At 52.7% G+C, this 24172-nt stretch overlaps 9 protein-coding genes across 9 annotated transcripts; 5 read left to right on the plus strand and 4 right to left on the minus strand.

Moving 5' to 3' along the window:
- Window positions 1-28: 28 nt before the first annotated feature.
- On the plus strand, window positions 29-2361 carry A1O3_02983 (uncharacterized protein; the record flags this gene model as incomplete). The annotated part of the gene is made up of 7 exons (XM_007733123.1): window positions 29-298; window positions 417-497; window positions 691-865; window positions 952-1047; window positions 1145-1651; window positions 1766-1926; window positions 2011-2361. 7 exons carry the CDS (start codon window positions 29-31, stop codon window positions 2359-2361), a joined length of 1641 nt encoding a protein of 546 aa, XP_007731313.1.
- Window positions 2362-4403: 2042 nt separating this feature from the next.
- A1O3_02984 (uncharacterized protein) lies at window positions 4404-5885 on the minus strand (the record flags this gene model as incomplete). The annotated part of the gene is made up of 1 exon (XM_007733124.1): window positions 4404-5885. The coding sequence occupies one exon, from the start codon at window positions 5883-5885 to the stop codon at window positions 4404-4406; it is 1482 nt and encodes a 493-aa protein (XP_007731314.1).
- Window positions 5886-6163: 278 nt separating this feature from the next.
- On the minus strand, window positions 6164-7467 carry A1O3_02985 (translation factor pelota; the record flags this gene model as incomplete). Its single annotated transcript, XM_007733125.1, has 2 exons — window positions 6164-7333; window positions 7390-7467. 2 exons carry the CDS (start codon window positions 7465-7467, stop codon window positions 6164-6166), a joined length of 1248 nt encoding a protein of 415 aa, XP_007731315.1.
- Window positions 7468-8822: 1355 nt separating this feature from the next.
- A1O3_02986 (uncharacterized protein) lies at window positions 8823-10444 on the plus strand (the record flags this gene model as incomplete). The annotated part of the gene is made up of 3 exons (XM_007733126.1): window positions 8823-8845; window positions 8955-9307; window positions 9378-10444. 3 exons carry the CDS (start codon window positions 8823-8825, stop codon window positions 10442-10444), a joined length of 1443 nt encoding a protein of 480 aa, XP_007731316.1.
- A 1477-nt stretch (window positions 10445-11921) lies between these two features.
- On the plus strand, window positions 11922-13295 carry A1O3_02987 (cAMP-dependent protein kinase regulator; the record flags this gene model as incomplete). Its single annotated transcript, XM_007733127.1, has 1 exon — window positions 11922-13295. The coding sequence occupies one exon, from the start codon at window positions 11922-11924 to the stop codon at window positions 13293-13295; it is 1374 nt and encodes a 457-aa protein (XP_007731317.1).
- A 1337-nt stretch (window positions 13296-14632) lies between these two features.
- Window positions 14633-16166, plus strand: A1O3_02988 (uncharacterized protein; the record flags this gene model as incomplete). The annotated part of the gene is made up of 3 exons (XM_007733128.1): window positions 14633-14883; window positions 14933-14961; window positions 15019-16166. 3 exons carry the CDS (start codon window positions 14633-14635, stop codon window positions 16164-16166), a joined length of 1428 nt encoding a protein of 475 aa, XP_007731318.1.
- Window positions 16167-17338: 1172 nt separating this feature from the next.
- Window positions 17339-19007, minus strand: A1O3_02989 (uncharacterized protein; the record flags this gene model as incomplete). Its single annotated transcript, XM_007733129.1, has 2 exons — window positions 17339-18850; window positions 18897-19007. The coding sequence occupies 2 exons, from the start codon at window positions 19005-19007 to the stop codon at window positions 17339-17341; spliced, it is 1623 nt and encodes a 540-aa protein (XP_007731319.1).
- A 2597-nt stretch (window positions 19008-21604) lies between these two features.
- Window positions 21605-23263, plus strand: A1O3_02990 (allantoinase; the record flags this gene model as incomplete). The annotated part of the gene is made up of 1 exon (XM_007733130.1): window positions 21605-23263. The coding sequence occupies one exon, from the start codon at window positions 21605-21607 to the stop codon at window positions 23261-23263; it is 1659 nt and encodes a 552-aa protein (XP_007731320.1).
- A 91-nt stretch (window positions 23264-23354) lies between these two features.
- Window positions 23355-24065, minus strand: A1O3_02991 (uncharacterized protein; the record flags this gene model as incomplete). Its single annotated transcript, XM_007733131.1, has 1 exon — window positions 23355-24065. The coding sequence occupies one exon, from the start codon at window positions 24063-24065 to the stop codon at window positions 23355-23357; it is 711 nt and encodes a 236-aa protein (XP_007731321.1).
- Window positions 24066-24172: the final 107 nt, after the last annotated feature.

A 24172-nucleotide genomic window follows, 5' to 3' on the forward strand; every position in this document is an offset into this window, starting at 1 on the left:
ACTCTCTGTACGTGAGACGGAGACGGAGATGGAGATGGAGATGGAAGCCAAACAAGAACAAGAACAGCCACAAACACAACCACAACCGCAGCCACCGCTACCACAGCTCTCGGCCAGCGACCCTGCCGTCGAGGCTGCCTCGCAGATGGACAATGACCATCCATCCGTGTCTCTTTCGCGCGAAAAGACCGACGATGCCACCCAGAACCGGAAATTTACCTGGAAATCGTGGTTGCTGTTCGCAGCAGTCGCCCTATCTCTTTTCCTCACGGCCCTGACCGGCTCAATCATTGCAACGGTGCGTTCGGCCACGGCTTCGGCTTCGCAGAATTCCACTTCTATACCCCTTGAGTTATGGCATGGCATGGGGGCTTACAGTATACTGAATACCTTACTGACCATTTATCCCATTACAGGCCATACCTGTAATCACCACTGATTTCAACTCGCTCGACGACATTGGCTGGTACGGGTCTGCTTCTTTGGTCGCATCGTACGTACATACTACCTCCTACCTCCTACCTCAACTTTTTCTGGCCACCACGATCCGAACCGACTGACTGACTGACTCTGATCAGGTGTTGTCTGCAGCCTTTTGTTGGCAAACTATACACACACTTCCCAATCAAGGCAAGATAGGATGGAAGAGAGATACTAAGCCGGCAAGACCAGCCACTGACAAAACAGTAGTTTATATGCATAGTCTTCATGGCCATCTTCACTCTGGGATCCCTGGTCTGTGGCCTCGCTTCGTCTTCGGCCATGCTCATAGGTGGGAGAGCGGTGCAGGGCGCGGGGAGCGCTGGCTTACTCAATGGCGCCTTTGCCATCATCGCTGCGGCGGTCCCCGAGGATATGAAACCAAGTGAGGCTCCCACTTCCCACTTTCCGCTTCCCTCTGGAATGATGAACGGTCCTCAGTCCTCGTCTGACACCTTCTTCTTCAAACAGTCTTCACTGGAGTGGGCATGGCCCTGTCCACCGCCGGTCAGATCGTCGGGCCGACGATAGGGGGTGCTCTGACAGAAAAGGTTTCGTGGCGTTGGTGTAAGTGACAGTGACAGTGCCCATACCGACCGCCAGTCGGAACACGACGCCACCATGATCCTGTACCCCCAACTGACTGCTCTATGTGCTGTGCTAGGTTTCTACATCAACCTGCCCTTTTTTGGCGTCATCCTCCTGGTTCTATCGCTTCTCCCCATCCCGGAGCAGACGGAAAAAAAGCCCTTCCGGTCGACTTGGCGGACCACGGTTAAAGAAGAACTCGACCTGGCCGGGTTTGCGCTCTTTGCTGCGGCCTGTGTCATGTTTCTATTGGCTATCATCTGGGGCGGCAACATATTTGCATGGAAGTCGTCGACCATCATCGGCCTGTTCTGTGGCGGTGGCGCCACAGCCATCATCTTTGCATTCTGGGAGAGCCACAAGGGTGAAAAGGCAATGATTCCCCCCAGGATCATTCGCACGCAGCTCGTAATCTCCGGTTGTGTGGTCAATTTCCTGGTCATGGCTTCGAACTTGACCCTGTCCTATTACCTCCCCCTTTGGTTTCAGGTCGTCAAGGGGGATACGCCGTTAATGAGCGGCGTGAGCATCTTGCCCACTGCCATAGCTCAAAGCTGCGGTGCGGTGGCGGCCGGCAAGTTCGGTGAGTTGGCATTAATCTTGCATCACGGCTCTTCCATTTCCATGCCATTTCCATGCCATTTCTTTCGAACAAATCATCCGACATCTGTTTCTAACAAGTCTGAACAATAAACAGTCCAGGTCATGAGATATTGTGCGCCTTGGGCCATGTTTGGGTCCCTGATCTCGTCCGTCGGCTCAGGTTTGATGACGACGTTTACTCCTTCGACCGGGACAGGAGCGTGGATCGGGTACCAGATCCTCGTTGGCGTGGGCCGGGCCTCGGTCTTCCAGATGGTAAGCTAAGTTGAACCACTGTTCATTCTGTTGTGTCGGCCTTCTTGAAACTGAAAACTGACCGCCCTTGCGTTCCATACACAGCCGCTCACAGCAATCATGGGGTTCCTGCCCCCCAAAGAACAATCCATGGCTATTTCCCAAGTCTTCTTCTTCCAGTACCTTGGAGGCACAATCTTCCTCGCTGTCGCAGAGACCGTGTTAACAAGCAGTCTGCGCTCGTCACTGCCTCGAGATGCCCCGGGCGTCAGTGCCGACGCCATCATCCATGCAGGTGCCTCGGCCGTGAGGTCCGTGGTATCCAAGGCTGAGCTGGCCGGCGTGCTGAAGGCTTACAACCACGCGATAATCTGCACTTTTGTGGGTCCATTTATTTTCATTCTCGTTCCTTCGATTCATGATCCACGATTCCACCACCCCACCATCCCACCGTAACTAAACTAACTCAACGCCTTGCCACTCGCAGTACCTAGCAGTCGCAGCCACTTCTGCAGCATTCTTCGGCTGTCTAGGGCTAGGCTGGAAGAAACTTCCGCAAAAAGAAAAAGGGGCTGCGAATGCGAAGAAATCAGATTTGGAAAGCCGAGAGGATGAAAGAACGGAAAGTAATACAGTGGCTGCCTAGCGTTCCGTCTCGTCTCGTCTCCTTTTCAGGGAGAAGGGACCATGTTCGAGGAGAACTATCGTACATATCACATATCAAAATCTAGATTCGCCATCACAGTCTAGTTCCAGTAAATGCTGCAGGTAAACCAGGTAATCCGAATGGACTCAACTAGTCGTTGTCGTTGAAACTCACCCCTCCCATCGATTCTATTCATTCTTAGATAGCATGCGTCTGGTATAGATAGAGTACATCTACCGTGCCGGGCATGCTGGAACTAATGAGAGTGAGTACGACGGTCGACGGACTATGACGATGACAGTGTATTGTATATTCCAGTGAGTGGTGACTGGGGGTTATCATGTATGTAGTATGTAGGAATAGCAGCTCCTTACGGCTTGGAAAACATGATGAAAGAAAGGAACCCCCGATCATCCTGTCGCCATTGCTTCCAGTAGAGCTCCGGATTTTTTGATGACTACCTAACCTATATCGAAGTGGTTGTTGAATAAGCCGTCTGAATCCGAATTCTGGCAACCTCTGAGCCTCAACCTCAGCCTCAGCATGATACTGTAGCCTTCTGGAAAGATTGGGTAGGAGTGGATTGTTCGGTTCGTGATTGTCTCTTCCTCCTTGACTGTATTCGCGAGTCGCGAGCCTCAGCTGGATGTTCTCTTCTCACCTGCCGCACTACTGCATCAAGCCATTCCATTACTTCGAATCCTAACCTTCAGCTTCAGTCCCGGCCCCGGATAGAAATTTGAAAAGCCTCCAAACCTCCTTCAAATCTCCTTCCACTGTTTCCGTGACATCTTCATCGACAAAGGCCGAATTGAAGCCTCCTCCAAAGTCGATCAACCACACGTCTTTCTGGTTATCAATCGCGACATTATCAGGCTTCACATCCCCCGAGACGATGCCATGCCTGTGAGCGAGTACAGCTCCTCCTCTGCGCCGTAGTCCTCGAGAGTGTGCTCGATCAGATGTAGGAACTTGTCTTTCTCCCGCCATTCTGCGAGATCATCTGCTCGAACAAAGACGCGGAAGAGCTTTCCACTGGAGCGAATGGCAAACGAAGCCTCGTTCATGTCACAGTCAAGTCAAAGTGCGTGACGTCCCAGCCTGGCACATCTACATCTTCCATAACCGCTTGGTAGAGGGTAGAGGAATGGGAATTCTTTCTGAGAGGCTCTGTTCTGTTTGATGCCTGTGACGGGTACCTAAGGGGTATTCAGGGAACTGACGCTGTCGATCTGAGCAGGACCTTGATACCGCTTGGAACGTGCTCTAGGTTCGGAGTATGGGGATAGACATATCTAAGATCAATTCGAATGGTCAGCCCGCCAAGATCGCGAGGATTGGACTTGGGCGTTTCTTTCTTTGTAGAACTAACTTTGTAGAACTAACTTTGGCCAGCCTTGGGCCAGGAGGTTACCAGGCAGCCACTGACGCGAAATGATATGCTCTTCGATGATATCCAAAATACCAGAGTTGCTGTACTTCCAAGACCAAAAACAGCTATTATGCCTCCATACTCCACGAGGACTCATGGACGCCTGTTCCCATGCTTAGGAAATCTCACACGGCGAGACTTTTTCCACCATCTGGCCGGCCAGTGCGCATGCCGGCGCTGATGCTCTCCCGTCATGTTGATTCGTTTGTCCCGTACTGTTCCTAAATGCTTCATTACGCTCATGCTCAACGTCATAATGGTCATTTCGAAAGTGTTCTTAATCAACCGCCTAGTCATGCAAGATGCTAGGTTGGCGGTCGCTGTAGTTGTGGAATGCGAGCAAGAACAAATCTCTCCGAGTGCGCCGGGAGCTCACACCATTGCAATACATTCCTTCCACAGGAATATTCTGAGACACAACTACTGTAATGAGCTTTCCATCTCTGCTTCGGCCTGCTCGACCAGTTCGAGCATCAGCGCTTGCGTCGAGGGACCGGGCGCGCCAAATTCTTCCCATGGAGATGGGCTGCCTGTCCTTCGTTTCGACTCGTTGTCTGTAAGGATTCTCCCCGTTCTCGGTTTAGGTACTGGCACCGGTACCGGTATCGATTTTGATATCGGTTTCGACTGTGGTTGCTGCGTTGGTGATGCCGTCGTAGCTGTAGGCTTTGACGGCGCGGCAAGATCGGCCTCGAGTTCCTCCGCGAGAGCAATGAGGTCTTCGTCTTCGATTTCATTAAAAACCGCGCTGAAGCTTTCGTGGACAGTGATGGGCATCGGAGCCATCGGCTCTATCGGAGATTCTGGTTTATTCCGGGTTGGTTGTGCGTGTTCCTTCAAAGGGGGTGATATAGATGCGACTGGAGTAGCGCCTGTGCAAACTGTCTGTGGTGGGGTCCCTGAATGTACCCATTTTGTGGTCTCTAAGTCATGTCCAGGCTTCTGTGTTCCGCAGAGCATCAAGAAAGTCTCGTCGTCTATCCCGTCTGTGAAATCCTCCTCGTCTGTGTCGACGCCTGACGGGCCGGTTCTGATCTCACATAATTCTGCCTTTGGATCTGCGAAAGTAGCGGACCCTTTCTGTGTAAAGCCCCCGGCCTTTGGATGGTATTCCCTTCCTAATCTACCTGTTACAGATGACTGGGGCTCTGGGGTAGAATTGCTGTGTATGGAGGCGGACACGTTGTCCAGAAGACCCTTTGAGGCCTCTGACACTTGAGGATGTCGAGCATTTTTGCCCGAATTCGGCCAGGGAGGCCTCAGGATATTACCCTTGATCACCTCGGACGACTGTGGTTGCCTGTCTCTCGGTCGTGCATTGAGCTCCGAGTTGCTGACATCCCTCAGTGCCAGCGGAGGGCTCAACACGTGTTGTATGTCATGCTCGCTTTGGGATTTATTTATTGGACTTGGATCCGCTGGATGTGCACCAAACACCATCTTGTTCGTGTCTTCCGTGATCTCCTTCTTTTGATCATTCTCCACCTCTTCGGTATGTCCCTGGCTAGGTGGCGCACCCCCAGACACCGAATCCTCCTCCTGAATGATCTCATCTCGGAACTTTCGTTTCGAAGGCACCAGGGTTGGTCTCTGGACAAAGAACCTGTTCAGCCGCGGTTGGCTGGCGGTGACTTTGCCCCAAGTGTCCTCAACTGTGATCCTGCCCTCCTCTAGCATCTTTTGTTTGGCTGCGCGTTCTCTTTCCTGCTTCTCATCCCGTTTACGTTTGCTCTCTTGACGCTGTTTCTCCTTCTCTGTCGCCTTCTTGCGTTGTTCTTCCCGCGCGTCCTGTCGGTCTGCGCGCGCCATCTGTGACGCGGTGTATCGGAACTGCCCACCATCTTTCTTGTATGCCCGCTTCGCCTCCCGCAGGGTCATGGGAGGTTTAGCAGGCCGAGCCATGCTGGGGGTTGGGTGGTAGAATTGAGAAGACTGCGGTTTTGGGGTCATCTAAACAAACCCTAGTTCAGCCACTAATGACGCCGAGGCGCATCGCGGCGGAACGATCCTGCTTAGTCATGAACGGGGTTCCTTCACTGGTAAGCGGACAAGGCTGAACACTCCTTGACCTGGGTTGGGCCAAGAGAAATACGGAATAACTAGACACTGTGTATGGTCTGTTACGAGCGTGCGTAGGAGGGTAGACACGTGAGCCGGAACAAAATTGTTTGTGTAGTCTTTCATGATGCTTCACTACCATTATCGGGATGATCAGACTCCTCACCATCAAAGTCCATCTCTTCGATGGGAAAAGTCAGTATAGCCGCGATGCCACCGAGCCCTTCCAGCCGTTTCCCACTCTCATGGTCACTGCTGAGAACCCTCACCTCGCCGCCTTCGACCTCCCTTACCCGGTCTACCAGTCTGACCCATCGTCTCCTGGTAGCTATATCTTGACTTCTAAATAATGAATGGCTGATGAGGAGGACTCCACCGCCTCGACCTACCGCTCCCTTCTCCACGGCTGTCTCAACTTCCTTCGGCCCATACCACGCCCGGCCATCGTCCTTTCGTAGCATGGCAAAAAAACCGTCCATCAACGCGGTCTCTCTTGCGTACTTGGTATCTTTAAGTCTTGCCAAAACTTCTGGGCTGTTGAGTACTTCGTTGAGACTGTGCAGATGACCGGAGCTACTGTGGACCACAACAAATGCCTTCCGCTTGGCCATGTCCTGTAGAAGCTTGCTACCTTTGGAGGCCGCAGTGTCGTTGATATATTTCAGGAAGCCGGAAGCAGTGAATCCAGGGCTTGCCAGCAAAATAGGGAAATTTGTGCTGCTGTCTTTGCCTTCCATGAGACCTTCCAGTTGCCTCATTAGCGTGTCCAATACCGTTGCAAAAAACTTCTCCAGGCCTTTATCATGATCCGTAGATCTTCCGGCACCTGTCCGTTTTCGAGGAACCGAGACATCGATCCTCTGCCTTAGGACAGTCATGTGTTGAGTGATGAAACATATATTCGCAAGGCCTTCCTGCATAACGACTGCAACTGCTTCAGTGCCTCTTGCCGGATCGATTGCCTCTTCGAGTTGCGCGCGAGCAACACTGTCCCAGCCTTCTCCGCCATCGCTTCCCTCCACTTGTTTTTCAAGGGTGAAGTTGCGTTGCAACTCGAGGTCGAGGGTATGAAACTGTCCGATCTTTGTGTACCGATTTTCCCTGGAGATCTGGCCAGAGACATGCAACTGTCCAGCTTGGGGATCGAAATCAACTGACTTGACTCGAACCGTAAGATTGGTGTGAACCCGTTGGGAGGCGGTAGAGCCGGTGGAGGACGATTCCGTGGTTACTCGGCGTATTGCCGACGCGGTAAGGAGGTCTCTAGGTCGTATCAGGTTGTAAGCATGCCACTAGTAAGTCTCAGATGAGTTTGGCCAGACGTAAGCACTGGTGAAATCTCTAGTACCATATCCTCAGGTTCTTCCGGGCATAACGTGACACTACCACTGCCGTCATCGTCGAGATGGCGTTTGATCAAGCGCATTATGGGACGGCAGAGTTCGTCCTACAACCGCAAGCGTATGAAGGAGAGGCTGCAGGAAGGAGTGTAGATTCAGTTATGGGGGATGTGTGCCGTCGACACACGGACCAAATGTCTACAGAGTAGTCGAGCGACGATGTGCAGGCTATGAAGTTGGTGATCTTCTGGAGAAAGTCTCCGCAGTTGTGAGAGGCACTAAAGTGCAGCCGCCCGCGCATCTACAAGCCTTATCTTATCGTTACCTACTCTACGTTAAAATTATGCCGCAGCCCAGAGCCTTGTTTGACTTGACAAGGCTTGCTTACATCTCACGTTTCTCAGATCCAGTCGGTACATCGAAGCCACACAGGGCCATGACCTGTGTCTATCCAAAGTCCTGGGAATTTGTAAAATCACCGCTCTGCAATCAGTCTTGCTGAACGAAGTACGAACGCTAAGCGCAGCCGCACCCAACACGAGCCTCGAAGATAATGATGTTCTGGGTAATGTCCATGGCATAAGAGCAGCCTAGGTGACTTTCATTTCCCGGGTGAAGCAAGCACGCCGACCTACTCCGCGCTCCTCCGCCTGTTGGTATTCTTTAGGGGCATATAGTGAAGTCGAGCAAGTTGGCGAGACTATCGAGGCCACCTGGCGCCAGCATGGCTGGGCAGCGGCTATTGAGGACCGGTTGATTTGTGACTGTGCTTGCCTGGCTCATAGACTGGCTAGTTGTTACACGCTCGGGTTCTTCGTTGAAGGGCTGGAATCGGTGATAGTATACCCGTATCCAAGTTGACGTCCACTCTCGTTCGAAGCTCCCCAGGTAGTCACTCACTCGTAGATTCCGCACAGACACTGTGTCGGGTATCAACGAGGGGTATGAAATTGGAATTGGATGGAACCGACCGGACTCCACGCCAGTTAAAGAAGTGAAAATTTGAGCTGCCCTTAGCGGGAGTTGATCCCGGGGCGGTCGAATCCTCCTTATTGCAGGAAGTTATTAGTGGAGTGGCTCGGGAGAGTTAGCGATTGTAGCCTAATAAGCAGATTCCCAGCCTCCAACACGCTCCACTGCCGCTGCTGCTGCTGAGTTACGTTATTAGTTCAACCGCGCCCATCTGTCTCTTTGCCAACATTAGAATCATACAGAATACAGCTCCTGTGATAGAGATCCGTTCAATTGGATCAGTGAATTACTTGTTCCCCTCGTGCGCGCCCACGTTCGTCCTGTCAGCTGTACTTCAGCCACCTGCAGCCCTCCGCAAGCTCGAGCCTCTCCTAAGCTTTTCTGAAGGCTGTCGCCTGCTTGCGCTCATCTACCCTCATCTCAAGCAGCACCCCTCGACTACCCCGGTCTTATCCCAGCAACTGCAGTCATGGGAAGCTTTGTCTTTAGATGGTCAGTGAGCGCGACTTCTACCCTACTACCCGGCATCATTTCGTGCCGGCGCAACCCCCTTAACCGTCTCGTTCACTCCAATCGCAGCACCGCTGACAGCAGCACACAGGCCGCACCCTAATGCCTCGGACGTTCATGTTACCGGCACCTTCGATAACTGGGGAAAGAGCGAGAAACTGAACAAAGTTGGCGACGTCTGGGAGAAAGATGTTGAGTTGTCCCAGGCGGACAACAAGATTCTTTACAAGTTCGTCGTGGATGACAAATGGGTGATCGACCCTGAAGCGCCACAAGAGGATGACGGCCACGGTAACATTAATAACGTGCTGTATCCGGATCGCATCAGGCCCAAGCCGGCAGTTGTTCCTGAAGCGTTCACCACGTCCAGCGCGGCGCCAGAAAGCACTACCACGGCATTGGCTGGTCAGGTGCCTCTGGAACCTCGAAAAGAGGCTACTGAAGGTACGTCGATACTCGTGTATTGACTGGTAAACCATTGACGAACCCGCCGCTGACACTTCATCTTACTCAGTCACATCTGGTACGGATGATTCCACTCTCACCAAAGAGACGACTAAGAGCAGTTTGCCAGGCGCGTTTCCCGAGACTCCACAGCATGAGGAACCCAAAAACGAAACTGAAACCATTACCGTCAATCCTATTCCGGCGACTAGCGGGACCGGAAATCCAATTAGCCTTCCAGCGGGTGAACAGGTTCCTCCTCCAAGCGAAGTCACCTCGAACACCGTCCACTCCACAGTCACCACATCAAAGGAAGACTATGAAAAGTCCGGCAGCGCCAGTCTTCCCTTTGTTGCTGGAGTCGCAGGACTGGGCGCAGGGCTGGCGGGCGCATTAGGATTCGGCGCATCGGAGAAGAAGGAAAACCTGATCCCAGAGTCTTCTCTTCCTATCGGCCCTGCAGCCGGAGAGACACTTGATGCTGGACCTACGATCTCCTCGGCTGGACCCATCTCTACCACTGCTGAGCTAGCCGGCAAAGTGCCTCTAGAAGAGAGGAAACCCGCTACGGTCGTCGAACCCGAATCTACCGTTCCCGAGGTTGTGAAAGAGTCGATCGAGGAGGCACACGCTCCTGCAGAAGCGACCGCTTTCACAGAGGCTGTGCAAGAGAAGGCAGAAGTTGAAAAGGAATTGTTGAAGAAAATCCCGACCGCCGAGGAAGCAGGCGAGCCCGCGCCGACAATTGCTGCCTCTACTTCTGCTACGGCTCCATCGTCCGGCACACCTGCAGCAACAACCTCTTTGACTGACGGTGCGGAAGACCCTACTCTGGCCAGCGAGCCTGCGGTGCAGCTGATGGCCCAAAACGAAGCTGAAGATAAGGGAGTGGCAGCCCCTCCAACGACAGAGGCGACCCCGGAGGCACCAAGTACGACTGAGCCAGCGCCAGCAACTGCCGCCACGCCAGCATCTCCAGCTGCAGAGAAGAAGGCCGCACCCGCACCAGCGACCCCGTCGAGTGCTAAGTCTACACCAACCAAGAAGGCGGACACCACCCCCACCAGCAGCCCGACCACGAAAGAGAAGAAGAAGAAGCACCGAATTAGCTCACTGTTCAAGAAGATCTTCGACTAATTGCAGCAGAGTGCAGGAATAAGGCATCGGCAGATCAGACCTTTGGGGTAAGAACGCGTTCTGGAGGGGTTGCTATGGGGGATTGCATTGCAAAGGTTGGCGCATTGCTTGGACAGCGGATCCTTTTCCTCGAGGATTGTTTTCTTGTAGATATCCCCTTCTGTTGTGTTGCATTCAGAGATATGCGCTGCATGGTTTGTTCGATAATACTAGTAATACAAAGCAAGTGGAAATCTATGGATCGAAGCAAATGTTCTAATGTTCTCTTGGGTTTCTAGAAGAGTTCTGGAAGATGCGGAGGGAGGGGTCGTAGCATGTGGCCGATCCAGACGCTCTAGGAAGCGAGCAGCAGTGATCACCCAGCCTTAGGGCCTCCTGGTCGTGCATGTATCTGGTCCTCGAACAGATTCTGTCTGGTGTTCATATTTTGTTCATTGTCTCGTCTCTTGTCCCATATCGGTCTTGTATCAGCTGCATGCTGCCACTGGCGCCCTTTTGCTGGAGCTGTTGCTCCATAGTCCAAGCCGCACCCCTTTGCTCTCTCTAGCCTGTCTGTGCTTAGGCATTCTGGAAGATCCGGTGGCGGCTCGAGCTGTTGCCTGGAGGCCAATCAACGCCATCATCGGCCTCGCCTTGACCGCCAGAACTTCATAATAGTAGAAATGACAGGCCGTAGTGCCTGCGACCTGCTGCCTCTGCCGTCACTGGTCATAGCGCGGCAGGGTAATTGAGGGGTACAGACCACCAGCACCTTGAAAGAAGGGGCTGCATTGCTGAGCGATCATATTCACTGGTGGTGTTCGGGCCCGGTTGCTCTTGCCCTTAGCAATCTCCTTACCTTAATTATGATACTGTAGTAGAGAGTATATTGGGCTGTCTGAGTAAACTAATGTACCTAGATGTGTAGAGAATACCGCTGGCCCCCCTCTGCGCCAAGTATGTGAGCTGGGCATCCTGCCTGTCACAACCATCCGAAAACCTCGTAAAACTGCCTTCATCCCCTGACTTGCTTACTTAGACCACCTACCGTGAGTTCAGTGTCCTTCCTGTCATCTCTTGTCTTCCCTCGGCCTGTCATCGCACAGTTACCTCCCAGCTAGATATCGATCGCTCACCGAGCACAGAGGACAGTCACTGAAGCTTCGGCTCCCCTCCAAGTGCGTCATACACCAACTTGCCGCTCCACTCAGGTGTTAGGGCCCCTGCGCGCTCCGCAGGCTGCGCCGTCGTCTGCCAGTGAGAAGAAGCTACCCGGCGAGGTTCTGGGTCTTTGGCATTTCGCAACCCTTCCCTGCCCCTTCTCGAACGGCAATAATCCACCCAGACTACGGACCACACAGGCTACCGTCGGACCTGTCTGACCCAAAGGGATCCTCCTTGTCCCTCTTCCCAGAGCCCGACCATTGCACATTATCCCAGGCCTACATCAGCAGGCCCAGCTCCGATCCCTCCCCCCACATCTCAAACCTCGCCGCCAATGTCCCTTCCTACTCCTCACCAAGCTGTCATCAATGCCTTGACCAAAGACCTTCTACAAGCCAACCCGGACGACCCTCTTCAATACTGTGCGAATTACTTTAACCGCCAGCTCGAAGTCGAGCGGGCTACTTGGCAAAAGGCAGACAAGCCGACCACTCACGCCATCCGCAATATGGCAGACACCGCTGGTCCTTTCGACAGCCGCAATCCCTTCGCGGCAAAGAACGTCAGCAGCATAGAAGAGGAGGATGAAGATCGAGATACTTTCGGCTCGCCAACTGACCCTACCTTCAAGTCTCAAGCTTCAGATCGCTCGCCCTTTGGTGGTTCTGGCTTTGGAGCCGCATCTGGCGCAGCCGCAGGCGGTGGCCTGTTCGGTAACTGGCTAGGCGGCCAGGATAGTTCTTCAGCAGAAACAGAGACACCCGCACAACCGCTCCCAAACAACTATGCAGCTGGTCGCAGGACTTCGGTTTCTGCCGAGTCCATGCAACCTGACGCTGACTCAGGCAACTGGAAGGCTCCCAAACATTCAAAGACACCTGAACAATTTGAGAGACTCAGGAAAGCCGTAGCCGGCAACTTCCTGTTCTCAAGCCTGGACGAAGAATCCTTCCGGCTGGTGCTGGACGCTTTGGTGGAGAAGTCCATCCCTGCCTCCAACATCAAAGTCATTACTCAGGGCGACGAGGGTGACTATTTCTACGTTGTTGAATCAGGCGAGTTTGATATCTACATCAACCCCAGCGGCTCTGTCGAGTCGGGACCTGAAGGCTTGGGAAACAAAGTTGGAACCATCGGACCGGGTGGCAGCTTCGGTGAATTGGCCTTGATGTACAATGCTCCTCGTGCCGCCACTATTGTCAGTGCATCCAAAGGCGGATTACTCTGGGCGTTGGATCGTGTCACATTCCGCAGAATTCTGATGGACAACGCCTTCCAAAAGCGCAAGATGTACGAAAGTTTCCTGGAGGAGGTACCTCTATTATCGTCCCTCAAGCCGTACGAGCGATCCAAGATTGCCGATGCCCTCGAGACATCCAAATTCAATGCCGGCACGAACATCATCACCGAAGGTGAGCCTGGCGACTCGTTTTATCTTTTGGAGTCGGGCGAAGCCGTGGCCTATAAACAGGGTATTGACAAGCCTGTCAAAGAGTACAAGAGAGGCGATTTCTTCGGCGAACTGGCCTTGTTGGACGACAAGCCTCGTGCTGCCAGCGTAGTGGCGCAGACAGATGTCAAAGTGGCCAGACTAGGAAGAGACGGATTCAAACGACTTCTTGGACCAGTGGAGAGTATCATGAGACGAGAAGAATATGAGGCCGGAGAGTCACTGGATCCTCTGAGCCAACACAAGACGGTGACCTAGGATGAATGACCAAGTTGCAGTATGACGATTTATGGCTTTTATGGACGCTGGATTGGTGGGTTGCTGGAGCCGAGATGCAGAAACGCAAAACATTATACCAAGGCAGAGATACGAGCATCGAACACGTTTGTTTCTGCTTGTCGTGGGTTGTTTGACAATGAGGTTGATTGTATGACTGATATGGATGCAGTGACCATGCCTAGTTGACTGCGCGTCGGACAGTTCAGGTAGTCAGTCCATGTTACTATTCCATGTCCTGATGTTTCCTTGATCCTTGATATGATATGCCCTTTACCAGCATCGCTTGTAAGCCTTCGGCGAAGAGCTCCTTGATCCTACCGAGTACTACCGTATATCTCAGAGAGCACCTGGTAGGTGCATGGCTCTCCGAATGCTCCATGGTGACTGAGGCAAGCTCCAATCATGTGACTTGTGCCGCATTCAGGTTACAGGCACGTGAGCTTAGGAATCAATAGCCTCAGCACCAATCAAATAGGTACGTAGCCTTGATGTTGTCAACCTTAGGTGAGCAGTCGGCTGAGTTGCTTCTTCTGTGGGCATCGATCAAGAGTCAATCCGACTTCATGCGTGACTATATTCTTTCTATCCACCATATATAGTCTTCCGTCCATGTTCCAAATCTCAACTCTTCGGAACCCTGCTGTTCAAGATGCGGGCTTGCAAACTCCGTCGCCTCTGTTCCATGCCGTCATTCATTACCTCTTCGGCCGTAACGTCGCCGAGGTGATGCCAGAACGCTTTGATTACTGATCGATGATAGACACAATTGGCTGACTGGCCCGATATCAAAGCAGCTCTATCTTCTTGGCCAGTGACACCAGCAGGCAATTAATTGTTCGTTTGAGCGTTGCGTGCTCCTTGATGCGACAGTTCTTACGACTAGTTCTGTTGTCCCTGGAAATATAGCCCATGGGTCCATTCTCCGAGGCAATGTCTACGCTCGGCGCAGTGTTCACTAAACAAGTAACTTCGGCCTTTGTGAATTCCTCATCGATTCGTCTAGTACATTAATCAGGACACGTTCTGAAGGAGACAGCCGTTTATGATTACGCATGGAGGTCTAGGAAAGCCTGAAAGGTAAGCTAACGACGTGGAAGCGTTTGATGAGACATCTTTAAAGACTGGCCCTGGTTGCTTTAAGTACAGCCCAGGTGCTGAATGGTATCCAAGAATTTATTTACCCTTGGCTTTGAATTCAGCATCGGCCAGCCTCTACCACTTCCTCTGGTCTGTTGGAACTTGGAGTTATCACCGACGAGCACTGTGTATGCTCAGTCCTAGCAAATATTCACGATTACTCTCCCAAAGCAGAGAAGATGTCGCCGCAGTCTATTTCAGATGGCTCCTCGGCCCAGTCGCTCCCAGTGCCTCTCTCTCCGCTGGAGCAGGACCTTGAAAAGACAGTTAGCAAAGGGACTCAGGCGTCGAGGCGGAGTCGTCGTTCGGATCGAATAGTTACAACAGCCCAAGACTGGGATGGAGAAGATGACCCCGGGAACCCGCTCAACTGGCCGCTACCCAAGAAGATGTATCACACTCTGATCCCGGCGCTGCAATGCTTCACCATGTATGTGGACTCCTCAGCCAGACCGTATGGTGTTACTAACCATGGACAGCACGTTCGGATCTTCCGTCTACAGCCCCAGTACGGACAATGGCCCCCCAGACTTTGAGTCCTCCACTTATTGACAATTTCTCCCAGGTGCCCCCGAGGTTGCGCGCCATTTTGGTATCAGCACCACAGCTGCCCTTGTCCCTTTAAGCGTCTACGTTCTAGGACTTGGATTCGGGCCCGTCATCAGTGCACCACTGTCCGAGACATACGGCCGCCGCGCAGTATACTTGTTGTTCTTCCCACCATCTCTTCTCTTCACCCTCGGTGCAGGGTTTTCCAAGTCTTTCGGCACACTCGTTGTCTGCCGGTTTCTGGCCGCCCTTCTTGGTTCTGGCTGCCTGGCCATCGGGGCCGGGACCAACTCGGACCTTTTTACACCTCTTCACCGTGCCGTTGCCAGTTCCATCTTCATTCTGGCACCATTCTTCGGTCCTGCCCTGGGACCGGCGCTTGGTGGCTACGTTGCAATGAAGAAGGGGTGGCGCTGGACACAATGGCTGATCCTTTTCTGGGGCGTTCTGACCTACGCGATCAGCATCCCGCAGAGAGAAACGTACAAAAAAATCATTCTCAAGACACGCGCAAAGAAATTCGGCCTTCCGCCTCCCCCAAACCCGCTCCCCCCTGGCATGTCGAAGCTCCACTTCCTGGTTGTGGTCACGATCCTGAGGCCCGTGAGGATGCTACTGACCGAGACGATTGTCGCCTTCTTCAGCATATACACTGCCTTCAACTTTAGCGTCTTGTTCGGGTTTTTCGCCGCCTTCCCCATTGTTTTCCAGTCCCCGTACCCAGAGATCCAGGTCTACCATTTCAACACGGGCGAGTCAGGGTTGGTATTTCTAGGAATCGGCGTTGGCACGTTTCTGGCGTCTTTGATCTTCGTCCTGATCGACCGATTGAGGTACCGCAGGAAGACACTCCGGAGACGGGCCGCTGGAGACTTCCGTCCTCTGCCTCCCGAAGAACGGCTGTGGGCGGCCATGCTCGGTTCGATTCTACTTCCTGTAGGGCTCTTCTGGTTTGCCTGGACGGCCAGGCCAGACGTCCACTGGATATCGCCCATCTTGGCCACCATCCCGTTCGGTATGGGCAACATGCTCGTCTTCTGTTCGTGTATCTTGTATCTCATCGACACCTACGGCCCGTTGAGTGGAGCCAGCGCGGCGGCCGCCAACGGGTTTCTGAGATACATTGTGGGCGCGGCCTTTCCCTTGTTCACTGTCCAGATGTGAGTCTCTTCTTTCGGAAACCAGTCACCCCTTCCCTGTCCTTTTGTGTCCGTCACCCCCTCCCTGTTCTTTTGTGTTCGTATCGTGTTACACTACTTCGATATACCGACGTTTGGAACCCAATGGCTAACCTTGCTTGTCTCGCCGTCAGGTACCGTGGCATGGGCGTGGCGTGGGCCACGAGTTTGCTCGGCTTCGTCACCGTCGCACTTCTACCCCTTCCTTGGGCGCTGTACAAGTACGGGCCGAAAATCAGGCAGAGGAGCGCTTATACGCATTGACACGGGCGACTTTTTGACTTCGCCTCTTATCGTCTCCTCTGAGTGGGTCTGTTCGCGACCTCCTGGAGGGAGTGTGCGCCGTGAGAACAAGACGCCCGAGAAGGGGGGTGGGGGGTGGAGGCGGATAGTTGTTACAGCGCGGGCGGCCTCGGCGCGAGTAACAAGATATTAATTACAGGTCCAGGTCCAGAATACCTTGCACAAAGTATCGGGATTCAAGTCTTTTGGGGGCCGTTCCCCTGAATAACGATCAACTCCGAGTCGGTGGCTTAAGTCTTACGTCTGGGCTGTAGTTATGGGTCGGTCGGTCGGCCAATTGATTGTTTTTGTCTTAAGAAGAAGGAGGAGCCAAATGATTGTTTTTGAAGAAGGACGAGCCAATTGGTTGTTTTTGAAGAAGGACGAGCACATATGTCGCCTCACAGAAAAGCCCAGGCATGCATTTTCATTCGGGTCGGGATCGCAGTCGTGTGTGGCTTTCGACGACGGGAAAAGTACCTAGAATCGCTCTCTTGCTGTATATGTATATTACTTGTAATCTTGATGGGATAGGATACCTTAGATTTCTTACATGTTCATACAAAAGAAGGATTTGACGTCTGTCCTTGTTCTCGCCGATTGAGATCTTCCATAATTAATTACTGCTTCTCTCATACATATATATATATATATGCTGTTGCAGCTCAGATACTGTAAATTACACATTGCGAAATGGGAAGAGCACGTCATTTATGGCTGGCAATAAATTCATTTTGAGGTCGAGTACAAAGAACGCTCACGCTCACGCTCAAAGCGATCTATCTCACAGCCTGCTCATGTAACTTGACCGTATCATCTTCTCATTCCAAACTCTGCTCCTCATTCCAGGGTATAAATCCAAACAGCTCGGTTGGATCATGACTTTCGTTTCCCGCCAGTCCGTCCTTTGAAGCTGCCTTCAAACCCAGGCCTCTTGATTTTCTTGTCCTTCTTGATGCCGCCGGAATGCTTCTCCTCCTTCCTTCTGGCCAGATTGACCGTTCGTTTCTTCTGCTTGGCCTCCTGCGCTTTCTGCACACCCTCAAGACGCTCGGTCCATTCGCGTTCACTCTTCCTCTTCTGTCCCTGTTGTCTCTTCAATGCCTTCTTCAACAGACTGGTGTCGTCGCGGACATGCTCCCCGTGAGCGCGTTTTTTGGCATTCAGCCACATGTCCTTCTGCTCAATTTCGAGACGCTTTTGCTCGTCCAGACTAGTTAGTCGCTCCTTCTTGGCCAGGGCCGTTTTCAGCGCAGTCGCAGGGTCTCGCGGTCCTTTCTTCTTGTGGTCCTCTACAACTTCGGCGGTGACAGGATCAAATCGGGTCCCATCTTCAAAGGCGATCCGACCATAACTGAAATTGAAGTTGTTGGAACCGGAGGTTAAGGATGAATTGTCGCCGATGACGGGCGATCGGGGTGAGGCAAGAAGAGAGCCTGAACCGCCTGGCGAAAACCGTCGTTCTAGCTCTTCATCTTGTCGCCGAGCCTCTTCCTCTCTCTCTCGCCGTTTTTGTTCTTTCTTGGCAGCCTTTCTCTCTTCTTCCTTTTGGCGGCGCTGCTCCAGTAGTTCCTGTCGATTCTTTGGAGGGCGACCGTCGGCGCCATCCGCCTTTCGCCCTGCACGGAGCTGTGAGATTGCTGCTTGGAGACGTTCTCGGGGGGTTTGGGATGTATCGGGGTTGGAGGATGCTGGCTGAGGCTGTTGTTGAGGCTTTGGTTCCGGTTGTTCCGATTCAGTTGTCTCGTCAATTGCTGCAGGCTGGACAGAAGAAGTAGAAGAGGTTGCAGATTCGTGCTGGGGAGAAAAAACTTCCGGCTGATCTGCGTCAGATGAAGCAGTTGATTCTTGGTCGTGAGGGGGGTGTTCAGGTTTTGACTTCTGGACGTTTAAACTGAGAGGCTCTTTCAGATGAACCTCTTTTGGCGTCTTTTTATCGGCTGCAGTTGCAAGGCCGTCAGTGAGCTGTACCTCCGTCTTCTTAGCCTTTTGTCTTTCCAGCTTCTCCTTAGCTTTGACCTTTTTCTCTCTCTTCCGCTCCCTCTTTGCAGCCTTTTGCAGTGCTTTACGACGTCTTCTGTCTTCCTCTGTCTCTTCAGTTTTGGATGTCTCATCTGTCGGGTTCGTGGGTTTGGCTTCAATTTTCCGCTTTTTGGACGCAATGGCTTGAGTATCTTGTGTGGCCTTTGGTTGTTCTGATCCAGGTGTGTCGTCTACCAGAGACGCATCGCTTTCTGCGTCTTCACCCTCGTCTCGCTTTCGTTTCAGCGCGGCGGCTGTCCTCTCTTCCATCACATCTTTTGCGCTCTTCCAATTGTCTGGATCCAGCTTTGCCATTTTTGCGGCCCGCTTTTGCTCTGGGGTCTGCTTTTTGCGAAGCCATTGATCCTGATCCGATCAGCGAGCTGTATTGACGGAGCATTCCAATACATACGCTGACATCTCCTCCATGATAGAGATTTGCCGGGATGAGTGACAAGAGACTGTCGAAGGCACGTGCATGGCTCTTCAACCTTTCCTGTTGCAAATCAGTTGGAATGGCCATGGCAAAATTGAATACAAGTTCAGACAAACCTCCAGTTCGTCCGCCATGTTCGCTGGACGGGGGATTCGCCGACTGGACAACTGTGCAACTGTTCTCTGATCAGTGCTCACCGTATGTCGGTCAAGCTCAGCGACAAAAAGATTCCTGAGAGGCGGCGACTGCGGGCCACTGCGAGTGTGGAGAAGGCGCAGTCTCAGTCTCGACGAAATCTTGGCAGTCCACAAATTAATAAAAGCGGCGGCTTAGGGCCTATACCGTATACGCCAATGTTGGCCCAGGGCGACAACTTCACAGGTACCTACCTGGTACACACAGTAGTAGTATAAAGTACTTGTGTCTGAGGAAGTCACTGACCACCAAGACGTGGGAATTTGTTGAAGATGGCACCATGCAGGTTGGAGACACAGCTTCAATTCGGGACTTTGTACTTTAGAGCACCTCGGATCTCAACGAACGCACCAGTGAGACTGGAGGAGGGCAAACTGCAAACCACAAAAGACAAAAGATGACTCCTTCACATGCCCGCTTCAAGAGCCTCTTGCTGAGGGGCCTATTGCAACCTCACAATCCTGCCAGCCTTGAAACACCATGAACCTATAATCTCATCCTGATATGTGCATCTGCATGCCGCCTTTTCCACCTTGCACAAAATTCCCAGCGACAATCGCCCGCATTGCCCTTTCTGCCAGCTAACTTCCGAAGGATGGCTGGAGACTCCTTTCCATCTGGCACGAACGAGGCGCAATATAGGAGCGAGAAGCTGCGGTCGTGTCCCCTCGCCTCTCCTTGGAAAAGGGGCCTGGCTTCGATCAGCTGGCGGGCCTAGTACGCCGAGTTTGCTATGGCCACGACCTCGAATTACCTCAGCAAGCTAAGGTACGGGAAATGCCACATGGGTATCTTTTGGTAAAAGTATTGAGCAGACCCATGGTCCAGACCTGGCCTGAGGGGGGCTTCAAACAAGGTGGATGAAGGACATTTGACACTACGATTCCGGGTTCCGGTTGTCATCATTCGTGGGAGACCTGGTCGATCAGGCAGAGAGCAGCAAGAGCAGAACTATGCCCAACATTGTCGCGAGTCTTCACAAAAGACAACTGAATTGTCAGAGCAGCACATCGCGGAGTGATGGCGTAGTATCAGTAGGCTGAAGGCGCAATGCCCAGTTAGTCATAACTTGTCTCTTCTGTCTCCGCATGCCAAGTCACCGTCTACCTGCGACTCAGCTGCGACACCCAGACTTCAATGTTACCATCTCTCAGCTACCAGACTGCAAAGCCCAGTGCTCAGGCAGGTCAGGCTCTTAGTTCAATTGCAAGGGCTTCCTTGTTGCGCACTTGGATCACCTGTGCCTCATGATGGTAAGATGATGGCACTGCGATTCTGTGGTTCTAGGCCGAAGGGCCGGTCGGCTGTGTCGGTTGCTATTACGAGGCTTCTGTCAGAGGTTTTAGGCGGCGAACCCCGTTCGAGCGATGCCCCATCCGCTTTTGCCCTCGACCCGTCAATTTGGTCTCTTCAACGGGTCGTAGCTGACCTCGAGTCTCGACCTCGCCGCTCTGTCGCCTTTCAATTATTGTGCGAGTATTGAGCCTTTCAGAAGTTGCTGTGCTGGTCCGTCCAAGATTGACCGTGAACCGACTCTACTACTGTCGTTATCATCGACAGGCAGAGCGGTCAAGTCCAGGCACAGAGGCCATGCAAACTTTCGCTCGGGCCGCAAGCGAGCTCTGACGCGCACGAGACTCAGAGGGCGATTCGTGGCTGAGACCAGCTCAGACACATCTACATAACCAGTGTCATTTGGGAGTTTCGATCGAGTAAAAGAGCATTCTGATCGAGTAATGGGAGAGACTCTACAAGAAATTGACGAAGCCCAACATGGCTTAGGTTGCATCGATGGGCCTTTGCGATGCCGACTTCGCCGAGGAAGGGGTGGCAATCGACGCTGTTCGATACGCCGAGTCGCTCAAGGCACCAAAACCATGCGGCGCACGGCCATTTTCCCAACGATACCGGGAGGCGTTAGCCCATCAACACGCGCTTTTCCACCCCAACCCACCTTGACCGCATACGGCCAAAATTGGTATCCCTTATCTCTAGTTCGATACGATCGAGTAAGAGATACCTCTGCCTGTCTTCAGCAGTGCTTGCTCTCCCAATCAGACGCCAGAGTATCGTTGAAGCTGTCAAGAGTGCCCGTCGGAATCGCCCGCCTGGCCGCGGCGCAGATTCCACGGGGCCGTCCTTGCATTCTGCAATTCTACAGCTACGGGGTTCCGAGTGTTCAATGTGGCCCGAAAGCAATGGCCTCGATGACCCGAAATGAGTCGATGTAGTCGAATCCAAATTGCCGAAGAGGAAAAGTATCTTTGTTCATATTCTTCTGCTCTCCTTTGTTGTATCCCTGCAAGTCCTGGCCCTCGCTTTCGTTCTCCTTTGTTCGCTGACGCGCCTCGCTTATCGCTTATCAACAGATGATAAGGACTACACTCCATTGCACATGCTCATCACTCTCATATCCTGCTGCTTCCACTGTTTCCCGGACTTCTCGATCTCAGACCCAGGCCTAGGCTACCCCAGAATTCACTATAACTATGGACGGGACGACAAACGCCTTCCATTCTTATCCGACGCCTCCTCGATCTCCCCCTAATGGCTTATCAGACACCAGCGAGCAGTCGCCGATTACCGTGATCGCCTCCTCTAGGGCAATCAGGTCTGGACAGCTGACTGCGGCTACCATTATCATATCGAATGCCACTGGCAAGATAACCGCAACCTTTGATTCAGTCCTCCCTGCCTCCGACTTTCCCCCCAACACCCCATATACCGATTACTCTCCACATATCTTGCTGCCAGGCCTGGTAGACGCTCATGTACACCTCAATGAACCTGGCCGAACGGAATGGGAAGGGTTCTATACCGGCACCCAGGCTGCGGCCTTTGGAGGGGTCACGACCGTGGTGGACATGCCCCTAAACGCGGTCCCTCCGACCACAACTGTGGCCGGACTCCAAGAGAAGATTAAGGCTGCTCAAGGTCAATGCTGGGTTGATGTTGGGTTCTATGGTGGCATCGTTCCCGGAAATGAGGGAGAGCTCAAGGCTCTGGTAAGAGAAGGAGTTAGAGGCTTCAAGGGATTTTTGATCGACAGTGGTGTCGAAGAGTTTCCGGCAGTCTCCTCGACCGAAATCCAGAAAGTATTTGAGGAACTGGCAGATGAGCCTACCACGGTCATGTTTCATGCGGAGATGATCCCTCCCATTGCTGATTCGGTTGGCGACGATGTCCAGACTTCACTGCCACCCCTCCAGCCTCATGGACCGTTAAATGCATACAAGACCTTCCTGGAATCGAGACCGCCTGCCTTCGAGACTTATGCCATCGAAGAGATTCTGTCACTGGCGCATCTTGCGCCAAACCTGCCGTTGCACATTGTCCATCTATCTGCAATGGAAGCAATTCCGCTCTTGAGAAAAGCTCGCACTCAAGGCATCAACATCACGGCCGAGACCTGTCCGCACTACTTATCCCTGGCGGCTGAGCAGGTTGCATTGGGAGACACCCGTCATAAATGCTGCCCTCCAATTCGAAGTCAGTCAAACCAGGACACGCTCTGGAACGAGTTGCGACAACATGCAGAGGAAGGTGTCATCAAAACTGTGGTTTCCGACCATTCTCCTTGCACGCCAGATCTCAAGCTTCTTCCGTCGCACTTCCCAGGACATGCCTGTGTGCCCAAGGATACTGCAAAGGCCCTGCCGCTAGAGTCCGATGCTGGTGATTTCTTTTCTGCATGGGGTGGTATCTCGTCAGTCGGGTTAGGTCTTCCAATCTTGTGGACGGAGATGACAAGAAGAGGGCTGACCGACTCTGATACCGCCATCGCTGACGTGGTCAAATGGTGCTGTATCAATACCGCCTCCCAAGTGGGTCTCGAGAAGCAAAAGGGTGACATTGCGGTTGGCTTCGATGCCGACATCTGCGTCTTCGACGACACTGCGGAATGGGTTGTGGAGCCAAGCACAATGCTGTTCCGGAACAAATGCAGCCCGTATCAAGGCAAGACAATGAAGGGCCAAGTGAAGGAGACATTGCTCCGGGGCCGACAGGTTTTTGTCCGTGATGGTCCCAACAATGGGTTTGTTGGTAAGGAATGTTCTGGTCAATTGTTACTGGAGCCTCGCCGGAAGGAGTTGAAGAAGGTCAAAAGTTGGTTCAGGCGCTGGATCTACGACTTTTCAGACCAGTGATAGAGATGTGGACATCTATGATTTATGACACCATCCATGTAGAGAGATAGGCGGGTCCAGGGTGACCATGCGAAACGAATCTGACTATCGGTCAAGATATTTTCACGTCCTGTTCCTTTTCCCACTTGTCTCTGAGTCTTCTTCTCATGCCGCCATTGACACCGCGACCCCAGATTTCTTCCTTCTCCGCCGGGGCTGAGAGAAGAGAGTCGTCGACGACTTCACCTCGATACTCGCCGATGAACTCCTTCTTTTCCCGCTTGGTCCTCTCTTTCTCCTTGCTAATACTGACCTTTCGCAGGTAGCCAGCATACACCGTAACCTCTGCGACCCCAACCACAAGGCCCGTGGTCAACGCCGCCAATACCCGTAAGCCATCGTTTGGCCACCATCTAGTCAAGTAGAACATGGCGACGGCACACATTACAATGCTGAGAAGGATGTTCAAGACCAAAGAAGGGCTAATGTCGTCTTTCTCCTCGTCTTGACCGTAGTCTAGAGCTCTCTTTGAGACCAACTTCGCATACTCGCGCTGCTCCTGCTCTTTGCGCAGTCTGTCCATGAGCGCCACATATTCTGGAGATGGCTGCGGTTTTGGCGGAGGAGGCGGAATATAGACATGTGTCCCTCGAAGAAGAGCATTGAGAGTACATTCTTTTGCCAGCCGCGAGAGAGCAACGACCGATGTATGATCTATCGGTGCCCCAGGACTTGTAGGTAGCGAAGGAAGTGATGATCGTTCGGAGGAGGAAAGAGAGGAGATGGCGTCAAGGATGGGACTTGTCGCTACCAGGAGGACCATATTGCTGGACTTGTAGTGTAAGTGGATGCGATTAACTACGCAGGCGAGGGACAGAGGTGGTTGAACGCGGCAGCCTCAGCCTCGCACATGACCGGCATTGCAGGGTC

This window comes from Capronia epimyces (genome assembly GCF_000585565.1).
Source record: "Capronia epimyces CBS 606.96 chromosome Unknown aczIQ-supercont1.2, whole genome shotgun sequence".
Lineage (NCBI taxonomy): Eukaryota > Fungi > Ascomycota > Eurotiomycetes > Chaetothyriales > Herpotrichiellaceae > Capronia > Capronia epimyces.